At 37.3% G+C, this 13842-nt stretch overlaps 1 protein-coding gene across 1 annotated transcript; it reads left to right on the top strand.

Annotated features, from left to right (window-relative positions):
* Window positions 1–342: 342 nt before the first annotated feature.
* Window positions 343–13435, top strand: degs1 (delta(4)-desaturase, sphingolipid 1). Its single transcript, XM_056470616.1, has 3 exons — window positions 343–596; window positions 8158–8900; window positions 12902–13435. Exons 1-3 carry the CDS (start codon window positions 515–517, stop codon window positions 13046–13048), a joined length of 972 nt encoding a protein of 323 aa, XP_056326591.1. The 5' UTR covers window positions 343–514; the 3' UTR covers window positions 13049–13435.
* The last annotated feature ends 407 nt before the right edge of the window (window positions 13436–13842 follow it).

The following is a 13842-nucleotide window of genomic DNA, read 5'->3' as shown; positions in this document are numbered from 1 at the left end:
CCTGATATATAAGGAAAACGAATGCATGAATAACTTAATACCTTATTATTTACTCACCGATTTAACTTGATACCTGATAGAGACTATATGATGAGAGAAAGATTCTCAAGCACTTTAGATGCTGATTATCATAATTAACGTTATGAGAGCTAATTACCCCCTGACATGTATATTTTTATTGTAAAACGTTATATGCTGTTCTTTAAATAATAAAATAAACTCTTTATAAAGGTGCTGCTGAGTGGATAACGGAGCTGCTCGAATTAACTAGTCAAAGCTGGCGTGTGCTCATAGGAGGAGGGCAGAGTGACGTCACACACCAGTCTCCGCCTACCGGCGTCAGTCTGCGTAGTGCGCGAACAGCAGTCGTGAGATCTTCTGGAAGGAAGGAGGCTCAATGAGGAAGATGAGGAACGGTCGCAGATATTAGACCCGCGTGAGGAAACCGTCAATTTCCTGACCATCACATCCCGAGAAAAAAATCCCGCATAATAACCGCTAGATCAGCGCCAAAATGGGGAATCGCGTGGCGCGCGAGGATTTCGAGTGGGTTTACACGGACCAGCCGCACGCCGACCGGAGGAAAGAGATTCTGGGTGAGTTTCTTCATCATGTCTCCTCTGATTCTGTGTTATTGTACTATACAAATATTTGATTATACGATAGCCATCACTTCTCACACACGTACACACACCGGCGTCGCTTTAGCAGTCGACCTGAGGCGCGTTTTTGTTATGTAAAGTGCTCTCCTGATGGAGCTAACGTTAGAGATTCGCGCGGTTTTCCACTTAACGCTTTTTATGATTACTATATTGTCTATCGTGGCTAATTTAGTGTGTTTTCCGTGTCCGAAGATCCGTGTGTGTGAGGATTTGAGAGCTAAACTTCGAGTTGAGGCTAACCGTTATGTGAGGGCCACTCCCGACACACACACACTCTTTGGGTTTTCATGTCTTATGAGCCCTCCACGTTGCTGTAACAAGCAAAAGTGTCAGCATATATTTATAGAAGACATAAGATTTAGTATGAGATCAATTATTAAGTTGGATTGACTTCCAAAAGCAAAAATAAGAGTGTTTAAATAAATACCTGAGGGCATTTTTCTTGATTTGCCATTTAAATATGTTTTGTTTTTAGAAAAATTGTATGAAATGAAGGTGCTTTAAATTTCGATTTTCAGTTTCAGAGCTGTAATGATTTTTCTACTGTATATTTTGTCCTAACTTGATCTCTACCTCTAAACCCAACCCTCACAGGAAATAATCTGCATTTTTAAAATACTTCATCTGTCTGATTTATGAGCAGATTTCCTCATAGAGTCCGAAAATATGCCCACAAGCTCAAAATTACGGATATTACTAATGAATTATGTGATTAATACCAGACACACACACACACACACACACACACACACACACACACACACACAGGCAACATATGTTCATATCCGCATGTCACTACTTAAAGAGACAGTTCACCCCAAAAATGAAATTTGTCACTATTCACTTGTTTTAAACCAGAGTTTCTTTCGTCTTTGAACAGAAAAGATACTTTGAAGAATGCTTGAAACCTGCAAGACTTCATATATATATTTTTCTACTATTGAAGTCAGTAGTTGCAGGTTTTCAGCATTCTTCAAAATATCTTTTGTGTTCAACAGAAAAAAAGAAACCCTTGAGGGAGAGTATATAGTAAGTATTAACTCTTTTGTGTGAACTGCCCCTTTAAGTAAAGCAAAATGTATTAAATTACATGGTTAACTATTAAAGCGCATCCTCTTTTCAGAGATTATTAGCTTATAGTTGCATAACAGTCTGCCTCGAGCATGTAATTGTGAGTTATTTGAAAGATCTGCTCAGTGTTTGTTCATTAGTGTTTAGTTGGCGGTGTGCTGGTAAAGTGAGCGGCTGATGGTCACATGAGGAGGTTATGAGCTAATGCTCTCCGTGAAGTCATGCGTTTCATTCATCCTTCAGAACATGTTCAGAAACACAGACTGAGCTACAGAAATATATGTAGTTACACTTTATTATATTTAGGTGACGTAGTTACAGTCTAGCTATTCATTTAACTACTGAACAGTATTAATTAATTGCATAATACATCATTATGGTCACTTTGTTTTAATGTGTAATTCATACTTGCTATAATACATCCATGGAACATGTGTAAGTACGTCACCTTAAATAAGTGTTTTCACCATATATGCTGAAATATGAGCAGAGATTGCGCTGTAATCTCACATAAACCTGTTTTTGGAGAAGAGCTGAATCTGATGATCCAGCAAAACCCATTGTTCATAATCTAGATGAACATTACTGCAGTTTTTATGGATCATTTCATTTTAAGGGTTCTGTTTAATACACAACTGCTCAGTTCCTAATTCATGACTGATTCATTGTTCACTCACTGACCCCCACACACACACCATCATGTGGTCAGTGGTCTGGAGCTTTTAAATTATAGTGTACAATGGGGCTAAAGACACGCCTCGAGGGAAATGCTTTTCATTATTCCTAGAAGAGGTGATTGAGTATTTTTAATAAACCGTGATAAAGCAGCATATGGGGCATGCTGAGAGAGGTTTTTGACCCACACTCTGTGCAAAAGAGCAGCCAGTATTGACACAAACACTTCAGATGAACAAATATGACTTGTGTAACATCTAAAACTTGTTCAAAATAGATTGTCTAATAGAAATTTCCTGACAATACTATATGTGATTTCTGGACTGCAGAGAGGTGCGGTTAAAATGTTTTTATTTTTTGAAGCAGGCATTTCTGTGTTGTATTAATGTTGTTATCTTTATTAGATCCACTGATTAACCTGGGAGGTGAGGGAGAGATAAATGGAGAAATTTATAAAAGGTCTTTAATTATATATGATATGGTTAATATATTTTTAATTGGGTTTGATTATAAATGTATTGAAATATAAACACTTCTCTGTTTTGGACCCAGAAGTTAATAAATAATGTCAACCATATTGTTGTCATTGCTGTACCTTTTGCATTGTATTGGACTTATTTCCAGTCTTTTTAGCGATTTCTCATTTCCTACTGAAATCTTTATTAAAATCATGAAATATTGGCTCAGATTGTCACTAGCGTGTTCACGCTGCTGTCCATGACTGGCACAGATGAACCATATTTCCACATGTGTGTGTATGGAAGGTGCTGCATTAAGTTTCTGTGCTGTTTTCTGGTTATTAGGAAAAGTAAAGTACTTCTATACCTTGGGGTGTCTACAGATAAATCTTTACATGTATATTGATATTATAATATATATGTATAAATATTTATATATAAATAAGCAATTCTTTTGTACATGTATACATGAATGTATTTATGTACACATAATATACTGCGTACATACACAATCATGTGAATACAAACCTTTGTTATATGTGTTTAGTCAGGATTAATTATTAAACAGTAATCTATAGGCTGTTGCTTTATGCTTGTTTGTGACATTCAAATATAACAAAACTACATTTAAATTAAAACAACCCCCAAATCAAATAGATATTAAATATATTAGACAAATAAAATAAACTTTTTCATATAAACAAAGTAATGCTTTGCCTGAGCTCTTTCTATTTAACATTAGAGGCAAAACCACTGCGTTTTAATCATAATCCAAACACAGATCCACCACACACACACATATATATATATATATATATTAGGAGCAGATTTTACTCTAAATCAGACTATGATTTTGAATTTTAAAGCAAAAACAAAATGGTTGACTTTAGTTTTGTGAAACTGTTGGGAAAAGACACACACTGTTCAAATAACACCTCATCCTCATTGGCATATTTACTGAGCAAACTTAGTTAATGTGAGCTCATGTTTGCCTGCTGTGGAGATGATTTTGTCCAATATTTGTGCCTGTGCAGACATGCAGCCGCTGTCACCGCACAGAACAGTGCAGACTGACTGATCTGAACATGTCTGAGACTGTCAGTGCTTTTCCTTTACTGGATGATCTAATGTATAAGCTAGGGCTGGGCTGAAAATGTGAAAGTGAAAGTGTAGTTAACATCAATTTGTTTGAAGGAAAATAGTTTTTCAGTCTAGCACATGTGAAGCTCCACTCTGGGTTCCTGTAGTTCCAGAGATGAACTCTGAGAAATGTTGCACTCAATGAAACAAAAAATAAAAGATGCACAAACACCCACCAAAAGAAAGGCATAATTCAGGGCTCCCAGTCATGCATTCACCGTGAGAGGCACTCATTTTAACCTGTGCACTACACCTTGTATTTCTTGTAAATAGATCTTGTAAAATTTGATCTTTAAATGACAGCAAGGTTCTTGAGGAAGTTTTTTTCTCTATCCTATAATTAAATATATGATATGCTTAAGCTAATTCTATTGGTTAGTAACCTTCAACTCCACACTTTTTTTGTGGGGGGTAAAAATCTATTTAAATCTTAAATCAATTTATTTGTGAAGAAATCCTTGATCTTTTTGAATGGCCATATTGCCCTGCCCCAGTATAAACCATGGAGAAGCCTTTAATGTGTCAATCTTGCCTCAGCACTGACAGTTAGTGCTGCACAATTAATCATATTTTTATCACAATAATGATATTTGTGACCCATAATCAATAAATGAATATTGTAGCATATTTACAGTATTAAGGCCAAGCTGCTTTTTAAAATGGCCAGAGTTTATAGGTTGTACTAGGGCTGCACGATACTGGAAAAGTTTTATTCTGCAATCATATATTGCGATATTGATACAAGTTCATCAGACGAATTGAAGAACTATTTGGGAAGAATTTATAATATTAGAGTGATTGGGATGATTAAGGGAGTGCATAAATTATAATAAACAATCTACAAACATGGATGAATGGATGAATTGAATTCATGGAGTCTAACAGTATTTAAACATACAGTAATTGAATAATCAAATGTAAAATAATACTGCATAGTATTTATTTGATAAAGAATTCAATGAAATTAATTACAAATGGTAAAAAAAGTTACAAAAAAGTGCAAATGGTACAATTTGTTATGCCTGAACGCTTTAACTTCTCACGCAGTCACAGTCCTCAAAAAACACATGTAAAATGAGGAATTATAATCCAGACTCAACATTGCATATACTCTCTACATGACTATTGCGAATGATCACGTTGCGATGGTGATGCTGAAACGTTATATTGTGTAGCCCTAGATTGTACACAATACGTCTCAAGCATGATGTGACTGCGTCTAGATTGGAAGTGTTTTTTATTGAGGAACGTGATGTTCATCAGGTACGAGTCTTGTGCAAACTTTGTCGTGTTACCTTGGGATGTTTGGACTGAACAGGAGCAAACATCATTAACCACCTTAATGCCATCGTTTCACGAGTTCACACTTGCAATAGTTTCAGAATAAAGCGTATTTGGCGTGTTGTCTGGGGAGAGGGCTCTGAGCTCAGGGAAGACACCCAAACTCGAGTTATTCCCCTTATTAGGAAACAGAGAGGAATAGGGATTCGAGCGAAGTAATGCTTAAGAGGTGAGGTGACGGGGTGGTGGAGGGATGCTAAAGTCGTAAGATGCTGCAGGTAAGACAGCTTTGGTATATATAGGGGTTTGGTCAAGAACTGATTGGATAATAGAATAATTGTCAATGACGTATTTGATACTGAAACTTCTGCGCGTGCTCCTCCCCAAATTTGTTTAAAACATCACAAAGTGGCTCTCGTCATGAATTGTGTTTGAATGCTGAAGGCAGAGACTAATTAGCAGGCTAATGAGATCAGACGAAGAATTCTGCATTGCATTTATCTATACGGATTACTAAACCAGAGAACATTTAACATTTTCAACTAGTTTCCAATGGCTAAAAGTGCACATTTCATCTCGTGTGTATCTCGTGTCTGTGAAGCAAATATTCGCAGAGATTCATTTTTTCCTGACACATTTGTCAGTCATGTTGACACAGAAAGAGAAAGCACTTCCTGTCTGTTTTACTGATTTTAATCAAGTTGACAGGCTTGTGTTTTTAGCCAAAAATCTTTAAGGTGTTTTATGCATATTTTTTTTCTTTTTTTATTTTATTACAAGTTGACATGTAAAACAGGCACAGTTTCACTTTATTTTATTTGCCACAGCTAAGATAAGCCTTGTCAGAGAGGTCTCTCCTTTCTAAACATGTTCTGTTCATGTTTATTTTTTGGGCTGTAAAGTTCAATAAGAATACACAAGTGATTAATAGTTCATAACCAAGGGAAAAATCATTGTCCTTCTCAATCATGATTAACATTCTGCGCACAATAATCGTGATAGTCATTTTGGTTGTTGTCGTGCAGCCCTACTGCTTGATTTATTAAATAGCACATGTTAATATTCTGCTGTGTCTTTTGCATTTAGTTTTAAGCAAATGACATTGGCTTCAGGTTTAGCCGTATAAAGCTGAGGAACAAGAATGGCTATGGTTGATCTTTTCACAGACACACAAAACAACCATAGCAGATCACACCAGTGTGGAGTTGCATTGACATGGAAATAAGCATCATTTGACTGAACTCATCCTCCACGTCTGACTCTGAGTTTTATCATTTGTAGTGATGCACAATATATTGTTCAGTATCAGTATTGCTGTATGAGCATCTGCAATAATCACACAGCAGAATCATGATCAGTGAGTCGGGATTAATATTGATCAGCTTCACACGAGACACTGTAGACTTTAACCATGACACAGTGAAATTTGATCATTTGCATGTGTTTTTAAAGCCTGTGACTGTAAGAATTTGAAGAGAGTTTAAAGCAGGAACAAGAAATGATAACATTTATTACTTTTACTATATTTATTTCTAAGATGAAGACTATGCAGTGTGTTTTACACTGGATATCAGTTTCTTTCCTGAATACTGTTAGACTCTCCAGAAAACCATAATCCACCACTGTTTATTTCACTGTTATCTTTGCTCTATTGCATTCATCTATACTTGTGTATATAATTGATTATATTATTTGCACGGTTCATTTCCCTAACAGTCATTCCAGTCAGTATAATTTAATGAATTATGTCCAAATAGAGCTATTTTAAAGGTGCAATTATATCATGAAAATCTGGTTATACCTATGCTAAATAATAAGAGTTCAGGATATGGATATGACCACACTGTGAGCCTCAGACATCATTGTTTCCTTGTTCTCATGTAAATCCTGTCAGTGTAAAATCCCAGTGAAAAACAGAACAAAACCCAGACTGCACACGGAACATTAATATGTGCGCCCCAGGCTGCGTTAGATTAGCCACAATGTTTCCTACTGAGATTACAACAATGATAATTTCCCCTTTATTTTATGTGTATTTAAGCTTGTGGTGAACATTCAGTGTAGGCTGGAGTCTTATTTTGAGAACTGTAGAGGCAGGAAGACTAAAACCAAAGACTGTTGAACAGAAGGACTTCTGTAAAGAGCCCAACACTGATTATACATGACTTCAGCACCAACACAGAGAGGTATACCCTGTTTTTAAATGACTTCTGTCGGTTTATACTGTGAAATTTGCTGTGTGTTTTTAATAAAGTAACAAACACATGTAGAGAGCTTAATGCACTTTCATGCATCAGTAAAAGAATGACCAGAAACTTCATAAAACTCATCTGTTTATGCAGAGGTGGATATTATTTCCTGTGTAGTTTTCATATACATTAAAGCTTTAAATACAGCTCTAAATACATCACTGTCTTGCCCTTTTGTTGAGTATTTATAATTTGGCATATGTTTAATCCACAACACAACTCAGGAGCACACTAGGTAACTGGTGGAGTAATGGTTTAGCACTCACTCCTCCTTGCTGAAATAAACCTCTCCAGTTGAAAAGGTTTTGCAGGCCATCTCCAATGTTTGTTCAAATATACATGAAGAATGATTATCATGTCTGATTTGCAGACTACATGCTGTGGGTTTGTGTGTTTCATTGTAGGTCAAAAATGAGCATGTAAAGCCATTTCTGGAGAACTCTTGAACTTACCCTAGCTACATACTGCCTATGTAGATATTAGAGAACAGTTGAACTTGAGTCAATGCACTATATGCCACCTTAAAGCCATCTGGTGAAAGTACACTTAGAACCAAGAGATCAGATTCTCCCAATACCCTGCAGCCCTAATGATGTGTCGTTTCTTCTTTTGTTTTGGCAGCTAAATACCCAGAGATCAAGTCTCTGATGGGCCCTGACCCCAGGCTCAAATGGATAGTCTGCACGATGGTCGCCGTCCAGTTTTTGGCCTTCTACCTGGTGAAGGATCTGTCCTGGAAATGGGTGTTTTTCTGGACATATGCATTTGGGAGTTGCATAAACCATTCAATGACACTAGCCATCCACGAGATCTCTCACAACACCGCTTTCGGCAATAACCGAGCCAAGTGGAACCGTTGGTTCGCCATTTTCGCCAATCTGCCTATAGGATTACCGTACTCTGCTTCTTTTAAACGCTACCATCTGGACCACCACCGCTACTTAGGTGGAGATGGTGTGGACGTGGACATCCCCACTGACTTTGAGGGCTGGTTTTTTTGCACGCGTATACGCAAGCTGTTCTGGATCATGTTCCAGCCACTGTTTTACGCCATCCGGCCACTCTGCATCAACCCAAAACCCATCAGCCAGCTGGAGCTCCTGAACGTGGCCATCCAGCTGTCCTTCAACGCGCTCCTCTACTGGAGCTGGGGGGCCAAACCTGTGGTCTACATGATGATGGGCTCGATGCTGGGCATGGGGCTCCATCCCATCTCAGGACACTTCATCGCTGAACATTACATGTTCCTCAAAGGCCACGAGACCTACTCTTACTACGGCTCTCTGAACCTGCTGACGTTCAACGTCGGCTACCACAACGAGCATCACGACTTCCCTAGTATTCCTGGACGACGACTGCCAATGGTGAGAGCAGTTCTTCAGCTTCATTTCTACACGTTTGGTCCATTTCAGCACAGTAATGACAGTCAAAGACTAAATTATTTAAGAAATTAAATATATATAAGAAATAATTTTTTCCCTTTCATATATTTCCATTTATATTCATTCATTCATTTTCTTTTTGGCTTAGTACCTTTATTAATCTGGGGTCGCCACAGCGGAATGAACCGCCAACTTATTCAGCATATGTTTCACACAGAGAATGCCCTTCCAGCTGCAACCCATCACTGGGAAACATCCATACACACTTATTCACACACATATAATATGGCCAATTTAGGTAACCCAGTTCACCTGTACCACATGTGTTTGGACTTGTTGGGGAAACCGGAGCACCCGGAGGAAACCCACGCCAACACAGGGAGAACATCCACACAGAAACCCCAACTGACCCAGCCGAGGCTCAAACAAGCCACCTTCTTGCTGTGAGGCGATTGTGCTACCCACTGCGCCACCGTGCAGCCATGTCCTGTTATTTTGTTAAACAAAATGATACTGAAAGCTAATTTTGAGACGTCATCTTCAACTTTCCAGTATTATTTGTTCAGATATTTCGCTTTAATGTAGTCAAGTTTGGGCTTAAACAGGTTTTGTTAAATACATATTTTCTGTAAGTTAATGAAATCTACATTAATTGTTTTATTATATTCATAAAGGCACATAACTGTTGATTTATTTAACTTGTACTTTATTTCTGTTATATTTCTTTCTTTTGACAGTACATAATATTTACCCGTTATGTTTAAGATACTAGTATTCAGCTTAAAGGCTTAACTAGGTTAATTAGACAACAGTTTGATCTGTAGCCAATTAAATAACTAAAAGAGCTAAGGCTATTATTTTTGGGTGAATATTTTGCCTTATCGTGTAATACATGGACATGACCTCAGTGATTTTGGTGATGCATTATATATTGTGCATCATGAACAACACTAACAGGTGAAGAAAAGGTGAATTTTCACATTTGTCATCAAGATAATAGTATATGTGAGATCCATATTACAGAGAAGTTAGGTTTATGTGTTGAGCATTAATCTGACCAATCAGAATGTGCTGTTAGCTGAAGATAGAGCTGAAAATAAACACGAACACTGAGAGAGAAATCACAACAGACAACAACAATCCATTTCTGCAGATCTTTTAAAGTCAGAATGTTTTCAGATTTAATTAGCTCAGAATAAAAACTGTTTATTCTAGTCTGATTATATATATATATATATATTTAATAGCTGATAAAATAGCAGGTTTTTAGAGTCTGTTACATGGTGAGGAATATCATTATCTCAACACTCCTCAACAATAGTGCATTTCCCCAGTATAATGCAGCTGGAATTGAACCTTTTACTGTCAGAAGTGTTTATCCTCTTTTAGTGTGAAGATTGACTGATTTGATGGATTGAGATGTGTCCAGATACTCATTGAGATGAATGAGTGAACAGCACGTGCTGCTCTTTCCTCTCAATAACTATCTGAACAAACAGCTCTTCTGCAAGAGTTGGACTGCTATAAGCTCTGCTGTTCATTGATAAGCTGATTACAATCACAGAGATGGCTCCAGCTGGGCAATATGACCTCTCATATGGACAAAATAAATAGTCTGTTCATATTATGCTCTATCGTTTATATTGTGCTGTCAGAAATAGGCATGGGATGATGACCGTTTACAAGGGATACCGCGGTTTGGAAGATTTGTGTTGGGTATCTCCAGCAGAAGAAGTCTCCAAAGATGCCGTTTTAAATAGTAAATAAATCAGTGTTTTATAACAAATGAAGACAGCAGAAATCAATGATTGATTCTGAATATTGAGCCTGACATGTTTACTGCTCCAAAATATCATAAATCTGTTAAAAAATCTAACAGATTGTGTTTAAAGAGGGAAAAGGGTTTGTTTTTTCCCCAGACATTTAAATATATATGTATTAAAGCAGTGAGCACAATACCCTGATCTTTTATCCAAGGTTATTACACCGTCAGAATCTTCTACCGGCCCATAGTCAGTAAATGCAGTGTTTTTCATCATTTATATGAGCGCAATACTGCACTCCATTACTGTGATGCAGACTGAAACATGAAGAACAGCATTGTGGGAAATCTGCAACTACATTTAGCATGTTTTATTTTGATGCTGGACCTGGAATCATGAGTTTTTAAAAGGGTTTCAGGTTAAATTCCTATTTATTTAGATTTCTACATCTGTAATCAGGCATTTGCTCTGGAGTTCTAAATAAAGTGTGAAATATGGTACAATAGGAACATTTCTGAATATATACTTTAAATAATACTTTCACATTTTACTTCCAGTTGTCATTAGTTTTTCCTCCTACTTTACCTTTTAGTTTCTTTATTTGTCAGCTGAAATAAAGTTTGATCCTTTTGTTGATGATTTAGACTAAAAGCTCATTTAGCTGCTTAAGCTTTTCACATCACACATCCTAATGCAAGTTTACCGGCTTAAAAGCCCAAGTTTACCACACAAACACTGAGAACTAATCCATTAAAGGGTTTCCAGCAGCACTGCTCAGATGTGTTCGTTTAGTTAGTTCAGTCATTTACACTGTTTACACCACAACTGTGTCGCTAAATATGGGAAGCTTTTCCTTGAGCTGTTGTAAAGTTTGACGTATACACAACATTCCCATGTCTACATACCTGATGATCAGATTTCAGTTTGCAGGATGAGTTATCATTGACAGATGCATTAACCATGAAACTATGACTGAACTTTAATACAGAAAGTAAGAACACTCTTTCCATTTAAATGTTTCCCTCAACAACAGACTAATAGCAAACAGTAAAGTTTCAGCCACGTTTAATAAAAGCTTCTGCAGTTTTCATAGTGACTTTAGTTAAATGAACTAGTGTCTGTTGGAGTCTTACTGTAGTGTAAATGCATGTAAAATATGATCTATTAAACTAATAAACCTATTAAGACCTGCGCTGTTATGAACATCACTGCAAATATACTGTGGATCTTCATAATAAGCACTCAAAGTCTCAGTACTCCATGATGATTGACAGTATGTAGAAGTGACCACACTATCAGTGTTGTGCATGTTCATTATCAGCATATATTGAGTTATTGAAGATCAGCATATGATAACGGTGGCGTTTCACTTTGCAGTTTTCAGTCATCTGTCATATTAAAGGCTCTTTAGTTTCTCAAATATCTGCAATCATAGAGTATTCTTATGCTTTAGGAGAGTCAAAGACCTCCACACAGCACCTTTAACCCCTGAACTGTCACAGTCTGCCACTGAGACGCTTTAGTTTACAGCACTTCATTTGCATTTAAATCCTAATCAGGAAAAACTCTAACATTGGGAAGGTTTAAGACTTCTGAATATAAACATTTCATCTATTTGTTTACCTGCCTAGAAGAGTAACACCTTTACTGTCACCCTGTTGGAGCATTTAGAGTTACATTTCTAAATCATAATATTATAGTCTAAACAAAGCAGTTATGACCATCTGTAAATCATTTCAAAGCTTAAAATGTCAAGATTCTAAAGCTCCCAAAGAGCGCCTCGCACCTCCAAAAGCCACTGCGTTCACTGGGTTTCCTCTTCTGAAGCACAACTCCTTTATTAGAAGAGAGCATTTGAAACGCTGCTTTATTCACTGATGTTTTATGCAATATTCTAGTTTGTGGATAAATCTCATTTGCGTCTTTGTATAAAAACACAGCTATTGAGGTCATGCTACAACATCTCAATCAGGTTGAGTTCAGGACTCTGACTGGGCCACTCCAGAAGGTGTATTTCCCTGTTGAAGCCCTTCAGTTGTTGATTTCCTCTGGGTCTCTGTCCTGTTGAGCTTCAGTTAGTGGACAGATAGTTTTCCGTTTTCCTGCTAAATGTCTTGGTTTTAATCTTAGGGATGAATTTTTCTAATTAACATCTTGAGATGGAAACACCACCATTGTAAATGTAGACTGATGTGTGTGTGTGTGTGTTTCCTCCGTCAGGTGAAGGAGATCGCATCAGAGTACTACAGAGATCTGCCGTGCTACAGCTCATGGATAACAGTGCTGTACGACTTCATCATGGACGACCAGTTGAGTCCGTATTCACGAGTCAAGCGAAAACTCATCGGAGACGTCAAGCAGGAGTGACTGAACACACACTCCGGTACCACACAGGCTTTTAGCAAACACCTCATTCATTTTAAAGCTTCACCAAACCCTCTGAGACTCTCATTACTGCAGCAGGAGTCATTTCCTGCTCTACAGTCTTTTATTTACGCTGTGTATGAGTGAACAGGTCATGTTCAGTGTTCATCACAGCGTCCTCTATAATACAGCACGCTCATCTTCAGGAGGAAATCAGTGTGTTTTTACAGTACCTGTAGAATGCTGATAGAGCGAGCGAGCGCAGTGTGTGTGTTCATTATTTAACATTTAGAATTGCTTTTATAATTGACGTCGACTAAAAACAGCTTTACTGATCTGGAGTCTGAATGTTACCAATGTTAATATAAATAAATCTCTATATTCTCTACAGTCGGGACACTTCTCTCTCTCTCACTCATCTACTCAGAGAATTGTTCATCTGTGTTGAGATTTGCTGCTCTGCTGTTTGGGCTCTCCGTGACCTCAGTGATAAAACATCTGCAAATATGATCAGGACACAGGGAAATGAACAGTGAAGAGGAGGAAAATCTGCACTAAAATAATATTTATATATAATAGACCGACTAAAGTCAATGTTTATAGTGAAAAATAGACATGAATAAACCGCTGAACGGGTGCTGTTACAGTGTTAGGACCAGTTAGATCCACTTCAGATGGAGAGACAGAGATAAGGATTGATAACTAGAGAGAGAATATCTATTACTCTATATCTACATTAAACATAGATAAATAGACAGATATATACATGTATAATGTAGAGAAAAATAGAAACGTTC

The sequence above is a fragment of the Danio aesculapii genome, chromosome 13 (genome assembly GCF_903798145.1).
Source record: "Danio aesculapii chromosome 13, fDanAes4.1, whole genome shotgun sequence".
NCBI lineage: Eukaryota > Metazoa > Chordata > Actinopteri > Cypriniformes > Danionidae > Danio > Danio aesculapii.
The sequence above is the reverse complement of the archived record's forward strand: the minus strand, read 5'-3'. Positions and strand labels throughout refer to the sequence as shown.

Excerpts from the sequence above, each read along its gene's own strand:
- degs1 (XM_056470616.1), top strand. The coding sequence starts at position 515 with ATGGGGAATCGCGTGGCGCGCGAGGATTTCGAGTGGGTTTACACGGAC. Across the intron at positions 597-8,157 it reads CCGGAGGAAAGAGATTCTGG|CTAAATACCCAGAGATCAAG; the intron begins GTGAGTTTCTTC and ends TTGTTTTGGCAG. Across the intron at positions 8,901-12,901 it reads CTGGACGACGACTGCCAATG|GTGAAGGAGATCGCATCAGA; the intron begins GTGAGAGCAGTT and ends TTCCTCCGTCAG.